At 38.5% G+C, this 19,220-nt stretch overlaps 1 protein-coding gene across 3 annotated transcripts in view; it reads right to left on the minus strand.

Moving 5' to 3' along the window:
* LOC126850257 (suppressor of lurcher protein 1) overlaps window positions 1-19,220 on the minus strand; it is a 256,983-nt gene that overhangs the window by 11,768 nt on the left and 225,995 nt on the right. For all 3 annotated transcript variants that reach the window (XM_050593072.1, XM_050593074.1, XM_050593071.1), the window contains 2 exons: window positions 13,457-13,646; window positions 8,827-9,017 (listed from right to left, as the gene is read on the minus strand). In XM_050593072.1, coding sequence (XP_050449029.1) covers window positions 8,827-9,017; window positions 13,457-13,646 — 381 coding nt within the window. The remainder of the gene's footprint in view (window positions 1-8,826; window positions 9,018-13,456; window positions 13,647-19,220) is intronic.

Below are 19,220 nucleotides of genomic sequence, written 5' to 3' on the forward strand. Positions count from 1 at the left end.
AGTCCAATCGGGAAAGTATCATAAAATACGATGGGATCAGAACGTTTCTCGGACATGGTATACGATTCATTTCGCCGATTCATCGAGACTGATAATGCTCTGTTGCGTATAAAGTGTCACGTAATTAGCAGCAAATAGATCGCAGCATCCTCGCCGCGTCTGCTTTTAATAGAATTTATCGTCTCTGATGATCGGGTATAATGCAAATATTTGTTGGTAAATTATGTGTTCCGTATTCTCTCTTTAACGTAATGCAGAATAATCGGTAGTATTGCTAAATCAGCTGTTTATTATCGACGCGTCTACTGATTACGGTTGAAATTATCATTCACACAAGGTATCACCGGCACGTACTATATTGTATCAGATACGCGTAATCAAATACATATCCTCTCTCACGAATCATATTTAGAGAGACACGCGAAAATTAGAGCTACAATAGAGAGACTTCCATCACCATTGTATAATTGAAATCTAATGAGGGGGTAATTATGAATTTTTTAAACGTGTATACAAAATGCCTAAAAGATGAGCGTCGAGAGCGATGAATTGTTTGAGTAAACCGTCGTTACGCGACATTTCCGCAGCGTCGTACATTCTTTCCACGGCAATCGATCGAAGTGACTGATGCGTGCGTTCTACGAGCGTAATTCCTTAATGCGCTGGCGCCGCGCAATTTGTCTCCTGTTCCGACCGTTGAATTTCGACGTCGAAATCGGATATTTATGATACGGTCGCGCTTCGCTTTATGACATTTCCCGATAGCTCGCGACGGACGCCCGGGCAACGGCGCGGTTAAAGGCATCTCCGGATAACGCGCGATACGTTCGATCGGACCTGACCGTGATCCGATATTCATTTGTAGTGTCCGGAACGGAGAGAGTGCACAGTCCCTCGATCACATGCCCGAGCGCATATCGAATTTAAAAATATGACGCCCGTCTCTAAATTTAAAAGTGACAGTTTCTGAATTATTTTATCTTATGCGCGTGCACGCTCGCGCTGAAGGTCTCGATGAATTATTTTCATCTCTCTTTTTGAGAGAGTTTTCGCTCTATCAAATAAATTAAATAATTTAAATCTATTATTAAAATATAAAATATAATACAGTAATAATATATAAAATTGTAATATAACAATTATAATAATAATAATAATAATATAAGATATATATATATATATATATATATATATATATATATATGTATATAATATTAAATTAAAATATCAAAATTTTGACATTGCATATCTGTTCTGTATTTGCTGACTTTTATTATACAGAGTGTACTGAATTTAAGAAAGAATCTCCGAGGAAAAAGTTGCGCAACAATTACTCATTTATTAAGTGTACTGTTAATAAGTAAGAAGCTCGTAATTTACCGAATACTCCAAGCATCGCGCGCCTTTTCTCGATTCCAAGCTACTCGGAAAATTTAGAATCCATTTCTCATTGTCTGCTTTCTCAACTTTTTTAATATTTAAATATCCTGGCAAATTTCGTATTAAGATTTCATAAAGTAATAGATAGCTTGAAATTAAACGGCATAGAAAATTTGCGGTTATTGGAACATCTTATACATCGAAAATGGGACACCCTATATACCGAAGTCAGAAAAATTGCAAAGGAAAATTAAACAGACTGTATGAAGCATCACGTAGTCTCAATTAATTCTGAACCAAAAAAAATAGATCAGATCAGATCCACGTGTAGAGCTAATATATGTGTACATATACATTGCTTCCGTTGTGCCGGAATGTTATTTTTTTTTACTGAATATATGTATCTAAATTTGTTTACGATCGGTTAAGGGAAGCGTTCACAGCGAGAGACATTTTAATGTATTATAATTTAATCAGCCAGTTATTCATCCGCGTAGCGGACACTCTGCGTCAGTTATGCAGTTGCGTGAACGCGTAACGCATCGTTCATATTATGAATTGGCTGATTTTATTTCGATGATTATCGGCAACGTGCCAGAAAATATAAACTGTCCCGTTCGATTGAGTGCATTACGATATGGAGTGAATAAATCAATATTACTAAGTTCCCAAATGGCATCATGTTGACATGTATATATAGAGGGCATAAATAAACGAATTTTCCAAAATGTTCTTGCAAATTATCGAGACCCGATGCCAGTGGCTGGTTGCACACGCGCGTGTGTGTGTGTCGATGTTTATTACCGGCGAATCATCGAATTAATACCCGCGGGCAAATAGTTACGCGCGCGATGGTTCTTTAATGTTTATCGAATATTTAGCAAAATGGGCGAACGTTGGATAACGTTGTGTATGATTACGCACAATTTCGGCGTTTAAATTTAATGATTGCAGTCATTTATCTCCCCCTTCGCGTTGGTCTCGAGGAATATTATCGCGACATATATTTCGAAAACTGATAATAATATAGCGCTTTAACGTTCGCGCGTTGCTATTACGATCTTATTCGCTCGCCGCTTGACATCTATTTCAAATTTAAAGTTCCAATGTTGGTTAGTTTGGCTGCGCGACAGTTTTTTTCTATTTGCATCGTTGGCGTTTCGCGTTTCAGCGTAGGGTTTTCATTTTGAAATGACCCCGTCCTGGAGCCCCGCACTCGACCCGCTCTTTTTTTCCGATCGGCCCGCTGGTTTTGTGCTCGCAACAAGCACAATGTCCGCCCTCCCGCCAGGGGGGATTTAAAGTAACGTCGCAACCGTTTGTCCGCGCTTTGTTTCACATTTTTGCGGAAATTACAGGATGCTATTTGAACATCATATGTTCCGATGCAGACCGCAATTTGACGAAATAGAATTGATGAACCGTGCGAGATAAACGTAATAAGGTACAATCAATTTCACAATCGCAAGCGTTCATTTAATCGAAAGATAAAGAAATATTTCGTGATACCATTTTTTATGTAAATCAAGTGCATAAAGTGTGTAATTTAGAAACATCTCGAGATATATTAACGTAAAGATAATAATGCCTGATTGAGAAACTGATAAACCTGATAAGGCAACTGAGAGAAACAGATAAAACGTAAATATTTAAAGTAAATATTTCTTCCATACTCATGAAAAGAAACCGCTCTCTTTTATTATGCTAAGAGATCTGGATACTCGTCGAGAAACTCGAACATTTTACGTGTAATTCTGAAACAATATACATTTTTATAAAAAATATATCTCTTATATAAAATGTGAAATAAAAATACTATTATACGAATAAATAAAACTAAACAAACGTCATTTTTGCGCATAAAGCTCAGTACCTTTGTAACATAGAAAAAAAATGTCACACAATTTTCAGAGGAATATGCTTTTGATATTTTCCAACAACATTGCGTTCGATTCTGTCCATTCCACATCGTAATAAAAATGTTCTGCAATAATTATCAATGTTCTTAAGAGTCTGAAGGGCTCTCTCACAATATTGTTAAATTATAAAATCAACATCTCTCCGCATATAATATGTCGAGAGAGATGTTGCCAAATTATTTTACATTGACGTACGTTATAGATATTATAACCACACGTGTTACACGCTGAAGGAGCAAACAATCTCGCTGTGTTTGTTGTTGGACAGCGTTTGTATTACGAACTTTGGTATCGCGGATACTCCCGGGATTGCGTGTCGGTCGAACGAATCTCCGTTAACCGGAGAATTACACGAGGCAGACGAGAAACCTATTTTGTTTCGCCGTGGCGATTCCGCGATTGAGATTCACGCACGGGTACCGAAAGGGGCAGAAAGGGAGAGAATGAGCAAGAGAGAGAGAGATTCGGGTATTCGCGATGGTACGGCGGATCCAATAAAATGGTACGTTTAGTTGCCCGTTACTCCGATAAAGCCTAGCCGAGGCGACCTGCGGCATCAATTTTTCAAGATTGCCGAGACGAGAAATTTTCTCCATCTTACCAGAAAGGGTCACTTCTTTTTTTCCCTCTGATGAAAGCGGATACGTAATCTCGTGGATACGTACTGGATATATACTGTATTGAAAATTGCCATATTCTTCATACTTTTACGTTTTAATGTAGAGATATTTAATATATGTATCATATCTTTCTCTCTTTTATTGCGAGACTCCTTGCTATTCTTCTTCTAAAATTTTATTATGAGAGCGACTGGATGATATCTTCTGTTAGTATTTTTTAATATAAATCAAGAAAAATTTCTTTCTTTCACATTGACAGTTTGATTTTCTATTTGGGTATTTTTGCAAAATTGAAAAAGAAAAATTGATATTAATTTACATGTCACGAATTATTATGATTTCAAGATTTTTTTATAAAGAATGAAATTTTAATTCATCCCTCCACACATACACTTTGAATCATTTCTGGTTCCTGAGATATGTCATTTTGAAATATCGTTTCGTATCTTATTTTTACTTAAAAATCCTAATTAAATAAATAATTAACTAAACTTCAAATGAACTAAATAATCAACTAAGTAAGTCATCTCGTTTTCTGTCTCAAAAGAAGATCAAAGTCACATATTCTTCGCTCTCTATGCGCGAAACGAGATTTAACGAATTTAAATATCTAATCCTCTATTCTAATTTGAAAATCATTCTTTTTTATTTCTGATAAAAAAGTTTTCAATTTACGTGAAATTTTTGAAATTTTGTTGCATTTATATTATGCTCATCGTGTACGAATCTAAGTATTTGTTTGTACACAAGATTAGTACATATGTACTTACACACACTATATATATATATATATATATATAAATGTTCAAAGCAAGTGAACTGAACAGCGCAGGAGATGAAAAGAGATAGAAAGGAATGATGTAAGCGCGCGCTCGTTTCTCCCTCTTTTTTTCAGTATACATGGCGTATCCGTAAAATTGATAAAGTTTCGCGAGAACTTTTATAATACCCGCTAGAAGAATGTTCAAGTATATACGAGCTGGCAATTTATGTTACTCCAGAACACGACGCGTTGCATCCCGAAGTCGGCTGGGATGGGCGGGAATCGGGACCGTCCCGAGCTAGCGTGTACCTATACATGTATATGCACGCAAGGGCTGCTTATCACACTTCTGCGTGGGGTATAACTGTCGTTAAAATCGTCCGGCGATCTACATTACAAAAGATTCGCCGGCGTCTCGCAGTTCGGCACAGCGACGGCGCGGCGTTTCGGCGCTTCGCCGAGGCTTCCCTTCGTCGTTTCCTTCCTTCCTTCCTTCCTAGCCCTTGCCTCGCCCAACTTTGCAATTGTAATCAACGATAACGATTCCGGCACCTCGTTTTACTATTCGCGCGGAATAACTCTCTCGAAATGCAAAGCGCTCTCTATTCCAAGGTGGTATTTAAAGGACGATCGAGTCGCGTGTGAACCCGTCCTTTTTTGTCCCTTTTATTTCCCGTACAAGGTAGTTTAAAGGACGTTTTTCGACATTTTCGATGTTTGGGAAATCTCGAGTCTCATAACATTGTGAAAGGAGATTTAATGAACGCTGTTAATCTTACATTATGGAATTTTAAAGCGCTCTTTAGTGATAAGATATAAATAAATTAGCAAAACTTTAGTGCATTACTGCAAAAAATGGAAAAATAGTAATAAATATTTTGTACAAAAATTGTGATAATATTCGCGTATAAATATACTGGACTTTATATGTAAGAAATATTATGTAGCTAGCTCTCTTCTATATGATATGAATTTCATTTTCTATATTTTTTAAGAATTATATATATTTTTTTTAATTTAAAATCATTTTATCATTACACAAAATGTTCAAATCTTTTTCAATAATAATTTTTTTATTCTCTATGAGCAATTTATATATATGTACATCATTTATTTTTATATTTATACATAAAATAAAGATTTCAAATCTGTTTGAATTTTTTTATATATGTATATGACACACATACATATACATATAATAAAATAAATAATACCCATTATTATTTTTACGATAGTGCATGTTGATATATTTCTAAATTTTCATCTTCAAGTTTTTATAGCGTTCGCGTATTGCGAAAATCATATGATTCCATCTGATATCCTAGTAATATAATATCTTCGTATCATTAAGTATCATTGAGACAAAGTTTTAAGTTCACTTTATATAAAGAGTTACGTTGTTGCATAATCAAAGTACGACAAGATGTCGAACGAGACACCATGTTTCTCGTTGTATATGACTCGACAACAATGCGATGTACCATGAGCCCCTATCAACTTTGTCGAGTTTGTCGGAAATATTGCGTCGCAACTAAGCGTCGAAGTTCGGAAGCGGAATACGTCGGGTTACATTAAAGCGTCACCGCTAATACGGCGGTAAGTTTCAAACCGTTTGATGCCAGCGGTAGACGTGTAAATGCGTACATATGTACAAATGCGCCAAGATAAACAACGCAAGTACTCAAATACCGAAACGCGATGACGACGACGACGACAACGATATTGTTTTACAAAAGCGGTGCCCCGCTCGTTGCATTTTCCATCGTTACGATGAATTCGTCAATCCGTCACCGTCTCGCTCAGCAAAACGAGTCGACGAACGTTTTTCTCTCGCCAGCTACTTTCGCGAAGAATAAGTCGCTCTCTAACTCGTCTACGTCGACGATATTTGGCCCGTTCGACCGAATTCCGAAACTTCCGGTCCATGTCCTTTTCCCTCCCTGCGAAACTAAACGACTGCGAACATCGACGTGGCGATAAGTCTCCGCGGGAAAACGTCGACGGTTTGACGCCAAGTGCCGTCCACAGTGCCGACGGAAAAGTATACGGAGATCGATGGTCGAAGTCACCTTCCGAAATGGATTCTCGTGTTATCATGACGCGAACCTGGCTCGCGACAATCGACAATTCTGTGTCGAAAGAGAGAGAGAGGGACAGATGCGCTTTTTAGATTAGGAGAGAGAGAGAGAGTCTAATTCATCGCGCAAAGACGGGACTAATTGCAAGAAGGGCGGGTTGCAACGACCGTCATAAATCTTACGCGTGTTTGTCCTTACAGCGATTATACCGACTGTCATTACAAAACGGCTAGGAGCGTGAGATTTGTATGCGTGTGTGCATATTATATGTGTGCATCGCGTCGTCGCACGACTTCTTCTCTTCCGAACAATTGTCTCATAATTGTTACGACTAATTTAGAGGCAGATGCCGCGCACGGGAAGCAAAATGTATCGCGCGATTCCGGTTGACACGCATGTATCAGTCCGGGATGACAGTACGCCGTTTCCCCTCAAGGAAATGTCCTAGTCAACGCGTAGAATGTTATTCTCGGAGGAGATCGGCGAGTCCTTTCTAAGACGCGTCATATCGATTCGTCGCCGAGAAACGTCGTTGTGGTTGTGACAGTTCGGGAGTGAGAGATCCGCGTCTGATTTTCTATCGGGGGGATGAGAAAGGGCGTCGACTGCGAATCTCTTCCCGGTGTCCGTTCGATTGTCGAATGCCTACTTCGATTTGCGATCCCGTCTTTCTCGAGGACTCTTTCAAGTCTACTTATGTGGGCCCCCCTCCCCGCCGAAAAGAGCACCCGCATCCCTTACATTGAAAAAAGAGATTGGTTATAATAATCGAGCCGCCGAAGTCAAAGTTACCGAGAGCTTCGATGAAATAGTTTCAACTAAACATAGGCAATCATGACGAAATAATTTGATTAATAGACCAATTTAGTAGCTCAATTAAATACAAAATTTACCCATTTGAAATGTTCTAATTATTACCAAATTATTTTGTTATTATTATTACAATTGGTAATAATAATCAAATATTTCGTACAATGCATTACTAAATGCATCTCACAAGCTTATGCAGAATTTTTTTTTTCAATGTAGCGTGCGATCATTCAATCGCAATGTTTCCGAAGCGGGATTGGAGGGATGGATATGTAAAAATTAAGTTCAAACTTGCCCGTTAACATTCATAATACCGCGGAGCCGCTGGGAGCGGCGACTTTGCGAGAACTTCGCCATCCCCGTATCTCTTTCCGCCGTTGCGAAATAGGTCGGATCCATTTTGCCGCGTTTCAATTATGCGATAGCGCGCGAACTTTCGACCGATGGTCGGGATGAGAGAGCCGCCGGGTGGGAGGGCGATAAAATATCCCCGGCATAATCGAGCGATATTCATCCCTTAACTGATGGTACGGCCAAGTTATCCCTCCCCCGCCTCTCCCTTGCACGCCTGCTAGCGTGATGATTCGATACGGATTGTCTGCTTGTGGCTGCCGTTCCTCCGCGAAACTTTCCCTCGCATTCGATGCACTCTGTCTCGCGACTTTCCGCGTTTTACCGGATCCAAGATTCCACGAATACACTTCGCGATCCATTTGTTCCGCTATCCGTGGCTGTTCCTGTTCGTGCGCGCTACAAAATCCGCGTTCACCTGCGGGTGATAAACGGCGAAACGTGGAGAGACGCATTGCTATCGCGATAGAATGCTCGGCGGAAATTGAAATTTTGACGGGACATAGGTGGCCCATAGGAGAGAAAGCCCGGAATACGGGATTCTATCTCCCCTTCTCTCTCCCTCGTGCTCGCGCGAATATATAAGATCGTACGTCACGGTCCCGATTCTCACGCCGCGAACACGTTCCACGTCGATAAGTTATTCTCAATGATGCTCGTCGTCCATCTGTGGACGACCGGAACATTCTTGATCGATTTTCACGGTAGGGCAATACCACGTATAAATCTCAACTCGGCGCGCTCGCACGGAGAATTCTGTGTATCTCGCCTCCGATAGGATTCGATTTGAATTTTACAACAAGGAAATGCACAAGAGCATCTTCTCTTTGCTTTATCCTTCCATATTCTATCATCGTAAATATCAAAAATCCGAGCTTATTATTAAAGACGGTGTACGCACTTACTTTCTATGAAGAAGTACGTCGCTTTAAAGCCTTTCCAATGACGGGACGACGTTACTCCCTGAAACTCCAACGAGAGCCGCGGACCGTTGCTCATGATAGGCCTTGGCGATGTCTCCCCGCAGAACGCGTCTATCTTTTCCTTCTTCCCGTCTATATGTACGTATGCCACTAGTGAGTCGACTCCCTCGCAGCTGTAAAATAGAGAAGAGAATATATATCTATAGAGAATATACATTTATTTATTTTGTATTTTTCGTGTAATATATTTCGTTTGTATATAATCAAAATTGATTATTTAATTCATTCCGGACGCGCGCCTCGTATACATTTGCGGGTGTGCGCAACAACCAAAATTTGATACCTTCGTGATAATTATTGCGGAAAACCAACAATTTCCATATAATTTCAATAATTGCAGATAAAATATCTCTCTCGTTTCTCTCGCGCAATAATTTTATAATGTAATATTATGAAATGGTATGGAAGAATGAGGAAGATATAACATGCATGTGCGCACATTGAAATTTTATTCAAAAGAAATATTATCTACGTAATGTACAGCTCTTCACAATTATTGTACGTAAAAATGGCAATTTTAGTTGCGACTTTATTTTAGTGTTTATCATTTAGAAGAATCGTTATGCGCATGTCAACCGAGACGTGCTCGGTTATATTAAGGAATACCGTTTCTCGAATGCGAGAGCCCCGTCGTCACGCGTTACACAAAACGCATACTCGATAGGAAAAACTTTTCATTTCCGCGACAAAAGACGCTCCACCTCCGTCCCCGGGGACCCGTATTTCCATTCGCTTCTGATTTCACGTCCTGTTAGAACACAAGGAACAGGAATCAAGATGTATTTGTCCCGGTACGCCGCCGGTACGACACGTTGTGTACGGCAACACGTTGTCCAATTTTATATTCCGGCGCTTACGCGACGCCGCTGGCAAACTTTGAACGATAACTCGACACTGAGTTGACACTGTCGCATAGTCTGGACTCTTCCTTGCTTCGGAAACTCTCGCGACACTCTCATCGTTGTCGCGGCGAAATTATCCCTTGTAATCCGTTTGTCTCCGGTTAGTAAAATAACGACCAACTACAATTAACTCAATAAAATTTAATCGCGTCTATTTGTTGATTAATGCGATATATTTTAATGTTTATTGCAAAAACTTATATTGGTTTTTATGTATTTAATATAACATAATTCTGTCTTATATTCTTATATTTACACGTATAGTATTTGTTGACACGTTGACATGTAACGATGTGATACGCAAAAGATACGGGAAAGTTGCCTAAATGGCATCGGCTTTAGTTTGCATTATCATATTAATAATTCAAGAAATGATTTATCGGTTAGTTCATGTGTTTACAAACTAAAAGGATTAAATATAATTTATAATTTTGTTAATATTTAAAGATTAATAAAAATTTGAAAAATTAAGAAAATGAAAACTCATCTTTATAGTGAAAATATGTTATCTTGAATGGTACTTAAAATATTTGGCTTTTTTGAAAAATATGTATATTGTTATTCTACAAAAGAACGAAAATGCGAATCGATCAAATTCCTTTGTATTTGGGTCAATACTAGACCAATAATTTGGATGCTCGAATCGATTACGCTGGAATCTGTGCATTGCATTTATCGGCAAATATGCCGCAAAGTGCTATCTCGTCGAAAGGTTTTCGAGAAGTAGGGAATATCGTGTTCGCGAAGCTGCGATGCAAATATATACGTGCAACTAGTGTTTCTACTTTTTTCGAGTATGTATGTGTGACACATATTTAACTTTATTTCAGAATATAATATTGAAAATGCAAAACGCATTAAATTTTGATTCATTTATGATATATCCGCCTTTGTTGCTTGCCTTTAGTTGAATTTAATGTAACAGAAAAATCTGACTAGCTGAAGTAATACGATATAATGTTGCAAAGTATATACGCAACGCACATAAAATGCATTTTTAAACATTAGAGAGAACTTTGAAAAAAGAGAATACTCTCTCTACACGTGATTTAAATCGAGCGTATATTTAAGCTTATACAGAATCATTTTACGTATTGTGTTAAACGTGGAAAAGACGCAAAATATATTGTTTTTCCTTTCTTACGACAAAATGTTACGCTATAAGCTTGAAAGAAATATAATCACGTATAAAATTCATTCCCGTAAAAATAAAGCCTTGTTTCCGTTACCGTGTGCGTTTAGCGGCGTTTGAGCGTCCCTATTACATCTTCCTTCTATTTGAGTTTAACGTGCCGTGGAGCGGTTTACTTGATTATAATTACGAGCAATTGTGTCTCGCGGGCACGATAGCATTTACAATGGATGGCTTTTAATCGGCCAATTTACGATTACGGCAAGACGTAGAACTTGAGCTTGCGCTCACCCTCCGGCAAAACACACGCGCGTAATAAAGAATATTATTCGCGCAAGAGGCCTACATACGGTATGTGTACGCGATCATTGCGGCGGCCACGATTTCGTACATGAGCAAATTTGTGCGACTGCATGAATGCGCGCGGTTGCGCTGGAAGGAAAATTTTGGACCAATCCACTCGGATGATTGGAAGGAAACTGGGCACAGGAAAATCAGATGTCGACGTGGAGTTCTCCAACGTTCCTATTCACTGGAAATCCCTCCAGCATTTGAATGGCTTTCCTGCGTGCATTACGAACAGATATATTATCAAGCATCTGTCTGTATTATGAATAGACGCGAGAGATGAGATGATGCTTGTTATTTTAATAGAATGTATCTTCATATCTCTAAAGAGAATGGATACAGGTGTGGAATTATATTTCTATTCTCATGCTATTATCAATGTTAGGTTAATATTTAAATAATGTTTTTTTGCTTTCTTTCTCTGATTTATTTGTCTGACATTTTGTTGTCCATGTTTTCCCAAAATTTTTTTCAGCCATGTGGACACATCAAAAAACTATTTTATGTAGCTCAAAATGTTCAGAAAATTATCAATTTAAAAAAAAAAAGAAAGAAAAAGAATTTTGATATTTTAATTATTTTCAAATATATATTTTTTCGCGCCTCCTTAATAAATAAATATATATTACTTTCAACAATATAGATTATATGAAAAAAAAGTCGTTAGGCAAAGTGAAATGTTTGAGTCTATTTACTTTTTTCTACATGAAAAACCGTCAAAGGGATTCTTTCTTTGGATGAAACTGTATTTTTTTTAGTGCACGAAATTGTGATTCACATTCGAATGAATACAGCAGCCTTAGTCATTCAATGTAGATAGAAAAAAAAAACAAATATAATTAAAATATAGGGTCTAAAACATTTTACATTAATAAAATATTTTTTCATCATTAATATTTTTTTGGAACTATTCATTTATCATAATTTAGTGCGCAGTAATGAACAATGCATTTTTTAAAATATAATCTTCCATTATAGCAATGAAAAATTGGTGCATGTACGTATAATTAAGCAATGTCATAATTATTTATAATTATTAGTAATTCCCCTTGTTAAAAACTTTTTATTTGAAACTATCGCTTTATATGCCATATATATCGATCATAATTCTCGGAATTTATTTGATCGTAATTATTATTTTATTGTTAAAGAGACAAGCGGGCTCTCAATTATTGCCAAAACAAACGATTGTGAAATGTGGTTAAATACCACTTAAACGTTAGTTCAACGGTACATCGAAACCCTAATTAAATGATGTTCAAGATCAGAACCACCTAGAAAATCAATGAGAAGATAAGTGATCGCGGCCGATACAATTGTCGGGGAAACTTTTGTATCGCAAACGGTTTCCCTGGAATTCCCCATATTGTGTGTGTGTGTGTGTGATTTGCCTTTTCAACTATGGTGTCGATATCCTATTCAATTTCTACGTTCAAAACGTTTTTCACTGCGAAATTATGTCGAGGTGCTCCTAAGAGATGAATTTGATCAGATTTTGAGGAGATGTGATCTTTTTTGTGCGAATTGAATTCGGATAAATCTTTTATCGTCGGTGAAAAGCGATGAAAGCGTATGAATTTCGATGAAAGGTGTTGACTTGGAAGAAAGAGAAACAGATGTCGAAAGAAATGTCACGAAGATTTGAAGCGATGATTTTATTAATAGATAAATTAAGACTGATTTCTGTGCACTTTCAGCATCACAATTTCAATCAAATTATAAGATGAAATTATAAGATGAAAACGATTTGCGACAAAGCGTCTCGTAAAATTTTGAGATCGCACTTATCGTAATCTCCGATGCGGCGCGCAATTCAACGAGAGGCAGATGACATCTACTATGCGCACAAATACATAATATACCACGCCTTTTGTGTCGCAAGAATGGACTAAGGGTACTAGACACGATGATATGTATCGCGAGAGTGCACCTTTACTAAACGCAACGACGTTGTGAATACATCCTCGTAAAAACACGTCACCGTATTTCCATAAATCGTGACACACTGTACTGAATCGATCGCGCGACCCCGTGTCTTTGACGAGGGGGACAGATAAAATTTTGTTCGCTTATTCGGATTCACGATGAATTTAAATTTTCATTTTCGATATGTCAAAATTATACGTATCTGTGTGTTAGTGCGCCTAGTTGAAAAATATAACGGACTTACTCATTCGGCGTGTCGTTCGGCGAATGAAACAGATTCAGATCCTGGAATATCACCTGCACCCGTTCCTTTCCTCTTCCTTGGAAATCGTATGTACAGTGCGTCCTGGGCGGATACGGGTTTGGGTATCCAGGCGACATGACTATGCCCGTTTTCGTCGAATCGCTGTTGTAAACCATGTCGCACAGCGACGCTGTAACAAAGGAAGACGTGCGGTGACTTAACGAGCGGCAACAGTCGACGAATAAAAGAACGAATGTAACGAAAGTAATTAATTGACGCGTCGACGCGCCAAAGGGAGGGAAAGAGAGAAGAGGCCAATTAAATTACGCGACAGCTTTCTTTCGTCGCGGCGCTTGTTCCTTTTTTTTTCCTCTCTCTTTTTTTTTTTGCGCCGAAAGGTACGCTGTACGAGTTAAATTATGAATATTTCGCGTTTTAATTACAAGTAGCTTGCTCATCGACGGTTCGCTATAATATGCAAACGAGCTCCGGCTGTTGCATGAAAATCGCGCAAAGGCTGCAAAAAACACGATAATAATTATGTGGTATATATACTTATTACAGTTATATTAGTGGAAATGAGATATATCCTCTTTCTCTATCCAAATCAGGATGTATGAAAAATTTTTTGAATTTCGCTTTTGAAGGGATGGAAGATAAATGCAAAGGACAGAATATTTCGCTTTTTAGAGATAGCGAATAAATTTCGGACGAATAATTTTTCTGTTATCACATATACAAAAATAAATTAAAATTGTAACGAATAACATATATAATTAATTACAATTTTAATATATATATATATATATATTTGTTACAATTTTAATTAATTTTTATATATGTGATAGAAAAACGCTTTTATTACTTGTCGTCCTTATGAATTCACATAGTTTTAAGATTAAACGAGTCTCGCGAGGAGCGCCGAGGAGGTACGAAATTATTTAATGTGATAAATATATCTTAACCCCGCGCGTATATAACGGTACCACGATTGTGGCGCGTATTCGTTTCTCGAGTCTCTACGCTTTAATCTTCTCGACAGTTATTAATCTTTCCGTAATTTAACGCCAGAATCGCTGAGGTACGTTCTGTAAGATGAATCTTTCGAAGAAACGCCGTCATTAGGCAACCCTTGGCGTTCTACGAATGTGCGTACTTGTATATCTCCTCGTGAATATATTTTCCGCGATTCCTATGAGAGTTCTCTTCCTTCTCTTTTCTTCTCTCTCTCTCTCTCTCTCTCTCTCTCTCTCTCTCTCTCTCTCTTTCGCCTGATCAAATAGTACGATGTCTATTCCTGCGTATAAAGCATCAGTTTCGTAATACGACTGTAAAATGCTACTCTTTAAAAAGAAGTTGAAATTATGTGCCTGCCCGAGTTCGATAAATCACGATGAAACGAAAAATAATGCAATTGGTGACAAATCGGTTTCATCATGGTGCACGCGGTCGCATCATCACGCAGGCTATAATAATTATCAGAATTTATCTTGCTAAATAAATGCACGAACTATCACGCATCGATAGTATTAATTGATCATTGACTTGGTTTAGGTTTGATTGGTCGATTGATGGTACGGTAATTAATATTGGAATACGTTGCGTGTAATCGAGAGATCCGAAAACCCGGCTTAGGGATGCAATAATGCATCGTTGAATACAAAGCTGTCTCTCTCTCTCTCTCTCTCTCTCTCTCTCTCTCTCTCTCTCTTCTCTCTTTCTCTCTCCCTTTTCCTCTCTTTCATAATTCATCGTCGTCCGCGCAACATGCGGTCCGAGACGTGTTCGCATGTCCGCGGGACGCGAAGAAATTCGATAAAAGTGTCATTTGGTCGGAGTCATCGTTGCTGCAATCTCGCCGGTTTCAAAGCCACCACCGTCGACAATGGCTTTTATCGAGTTTGGAAAAAGTAACGCAATATCTCGGCCTGCCAGCTACCTTAACGACCTTCGCGTGCAACATGGACTTTCTCTCTCACTCACACACACACACACAATATATATATAAGAAATATATATTTATTTTTGGTTTTTTCCCCCTCTCTCTGTGAACCGAGAAAAAAGCATATTTGTATCAGCTCCGGTGTGGCGTTTTTAATGGTTGCGTTGAGAAGGAAAGACGGCATTGATACGACGAGAAAACCTGGTGGATGAACTGAAACTGAAAAGGCGCAAGGTATCAATGCGTTGTCGTCGTCGCCGCCGTCAGTCATGAATGTTGTATGAGTGTTTGTATCAGAAGCGTACTTATCTCGAACTTTGCGTCGCTACGAGAATATTGGAAATATCGTTCGTGCGCTGTGCTCAAGTTTGTCCCTTTTGATCCGGTCTCTCGCTCTCTCTCTCTCTCGCTCTTTCCTCTTAACGTCGTTTTTAGCTCCATTTCCGCTCCGAGACTACAGTATGCCTATAGTAATGCTCGGCGTGTGTTAAAGAAATATGTATCGGCATGTATGTTTGAAGAGACACGAACATTTCCTCGAGAATAGTCTGTGTCAAAAATTTAACATATTTCATCCATTTTTATATCTTTAGATAGAGAAATTTCGCGTCCGCTATTAATTTCCTTCTTGTCGTGTTTTTTTGATCGCTTCTCATCAATGCATAATTTTCACTCCAGCGGCATATTATTGGAAATGTCGGGACTGGAAATGCGCATTATGCTGTGCCATAATGGCCGCCCTTAAAGCTTTCTTATTGCTGAGCATTGCGTTGCGTCGTATATACTCTCGCGGGGAAAACTTAGGAAAATGCGAGCGCTGCAAAAAAGAAAGCAGACATTATACGATTTTGCGGGCATGTAATGTCGTGAAAATAGTACACGGCGGCTTTAACACACAGCCAAGCTGTGTTGACCACGTGTTTAACGATATTCGATTAAAAATACATTAATCCCGCGAAAATTCAATGTTGTGTGGCTTAACTATACACGTAATTCGCGCAATTGTCTTTTCATTAATTAATCCACGGATTTATCATTTGCTCGAAAATTGATTTATTCACCCGCATAAGGCTTATCGCACTTTTTATTTAAACATTATTAGGATAACTTTTGAATATCATTTATAAAGGGAGCCATACACAAATAACATTGAAAAAGAAAATAAAAGAAAGAGAGAAAGGGAAAGAAAAAGAAAGAGATGGATGGCAGAAGCGGCAAACATTTTAATTTGCATTCATGAGTCATCCTCTCAAAATTCTTAGAGTCACCAGAGCACGTCTACCGTTTGGAAAACGAATTCACTTACGGCGATCAATTTCTGTACTAGCGAGAATATTGTTCGCTGTCAGACGCGGCCCGTCCCGGCGAGATTGGCAATCGACAGTTTTTAGAATGGGCGATCGTTGCTTATATAAATCGCCGTATATTATGCATAGGAAACAATATCGGAAAGAGAGAGGAAATGTGTTATCGTTCGCATTTCTGTTCCCGCTCGACTTTATACGTACGAGTTATTGTATAACGTGGAGGTAGCACGTGAGCGGCCCGCAATCCTTCCGTGCGCTAATAAATGCACGGAAACGTTAACGTCCAACAGCGATTAACGCTCTAAATACGAAGCGGCGCAATTTTGACGCTGTCGCTTTGCAGACGCGAAAAAAGAAGTTTTAGAACCCACCTTCCCCTACGGTGACGATTTCACCGTGTTGTTTTAGAAACTTTCACGTCGCGCCGAGTAATTGCGCAACACACTCACACACGTAATATACGCGTGGCATGGCGTTGTCGGAATAGTTTTAAGCGCTCGTTTCACTGAGCGCTGCTACGAGATATATTCGCAAGCCTCCTATATAGCCAGTGGTCGCAACGTGCGAAAAGCCTCCACGGCGGTCCGACTCCCCTTCCTCTTTTCGCCTCTCATTCCCGGTTGCGTAACGTAACGTAAAACCTTCCGCCGTTGACAATCCCGTGTCTTACCACAATCGCGGATTTCCTAATTAAACAGCACATTTAGCCAGGAACAACCGAGTCAGCAGCCCGCCACCGTCGGCCCCACAGCGGGTATTAATAATTTACGAACTTTGTTGAAATTAATTTGAACGCCATTTGCGCGAGCCGCGTCTTGGCGGTAAGTCCTGTCCCAACTCCGCAGATTTAAGCAACTCTCCCCGGACCCCTCTCACTCTCCATCCGCCTCTCACTCAGCAGAATCCGTACCGCGGGGGGATAGGGAAGAAGGAGGAACGGGCGAGGCGGGGGTGTATCCGCCACGGGTTTCCGGTTCCGTTCCAATGATGAACGTTCATATTTTCTTGCGCATTTTGGCGTAACTGCACAGATATACGAACACATCTAATGCGCGCCCAGCATCAGCAGCAGCAGCAGTCGACAACGGCAAAAAGTTCGTCGCGCCCCGGCCACGGAATTTAATTTCAGACTTTAAATCAGACTTCTTAGACACCCGTCCCCGATCATTCCGAGACGATGATCGGCGCGATGAAAAATTACCCTCCGCGATATTTACGCGCGGTATCGATACAGGGAGCTCTTATAAATTATACGCGCGGACACATTATGAGTATAAAATTATCGGAAAACCTTGCGAGAAAATTGTGTTTCGTTTTCCATCCGCGCAAAAATTTACGGAATATTCTCACATAAACTAAAAACTAAATCATTAGCGAGTATTTCCCAGATTTTCAGCGAAAACATTTTTCTTTTTCATCTCATGTTTTATTAATTATGGCAATAGAATTTCACGGAAAAATCAATAATGTAATATATATATTATACACATATTTGACTAGAGCCTTTTTAAAAATTTTTCTATTTATTTTAGATTGCTGTTTTTTTAAAAGAAGATCCATTGATAGATATTTGGAATAAAATACATATAACTAATAATTAAAATTCAGAATTATATGTAAATTATCCTTTTTTCATTTTCAAAATATAAGAACTCAAAAAAATGACACGACTCTTTATCAAAAATTCAGATATATTTCTTTAACAAAATATATTGCTTCAAGAGAGAGAGAGAGAGAGGAGAGAGATTTTATCTTATATATAATATTTTAACATGGCGTATTTTAAAATATTACTTGATTTTAAGACAGCACCTATATCATTAATTTAGTCTTTCAATAAGACCTTATTGCTTTAGTATACATATTTATAATTGGCAGCAACTATACCATTAATTTATTCTTTCAATAAGACTTCATTGCTTTAGTATACATATTTATATAATTGAAACCATTGCGTATTAATAACAATAGACCGATTACACTTTACATAATTGTGTAAAGTTTATAATCCATATTATATTAAACGAGTATTCACATGCGCAATCGATTTGCGGGGCAAAATTTATTTCTAACATCTTATATTGTCATATAAATTATATACGATTTAATCGATAAATAATTGTGTGTATAAATATTAAAATTGCTATTTGGAATAAAAATAGAGTTTGCAAAGAGCGAGCAGGGTTTTGGCAAATGTATTAACGTGTACTACTGAATCCGCGCGGACACATCGAATTTAGCTAAAAATAATCCGCGCCGAGTTTGATAAACGACCAATAATCACAAGCGCACGATCTCGCGAGTCAATAGAAAAATCATTTCTCGCGAGATTCGTCGATTGACGAAAGATCTCGCGTCTTATTGGTCGTTTGAAATTATATATGTGGTGTATGCGAGTCCCGAAGATTTCTCTTTCTCTGTCCTTTTCGCACAGTATCCAATTTCAAGGCACGCTCGAACGAGCAGCCGAGACCTCGGTGAGACCCGATACGCAGATAAAAACTAAACCGACATA

Source organism: Cataglyphis hispanica, chromosome 6 (assembly GCF_021464435.1).
Source record: "Cataglyphis hispanica isolate Lineage 1 chromosome 6, ULB_Chis1_1.0, whole genome shotgun sequence".
In the NCBI taxonomy this organism is placed as follows: domain Eukaryota; kingdom Metazoa; phylum Arthropoda; class Insecta; order Hymenoptera; family Formicidae; genus Cataglyphis; species Cataglyphis hispanica.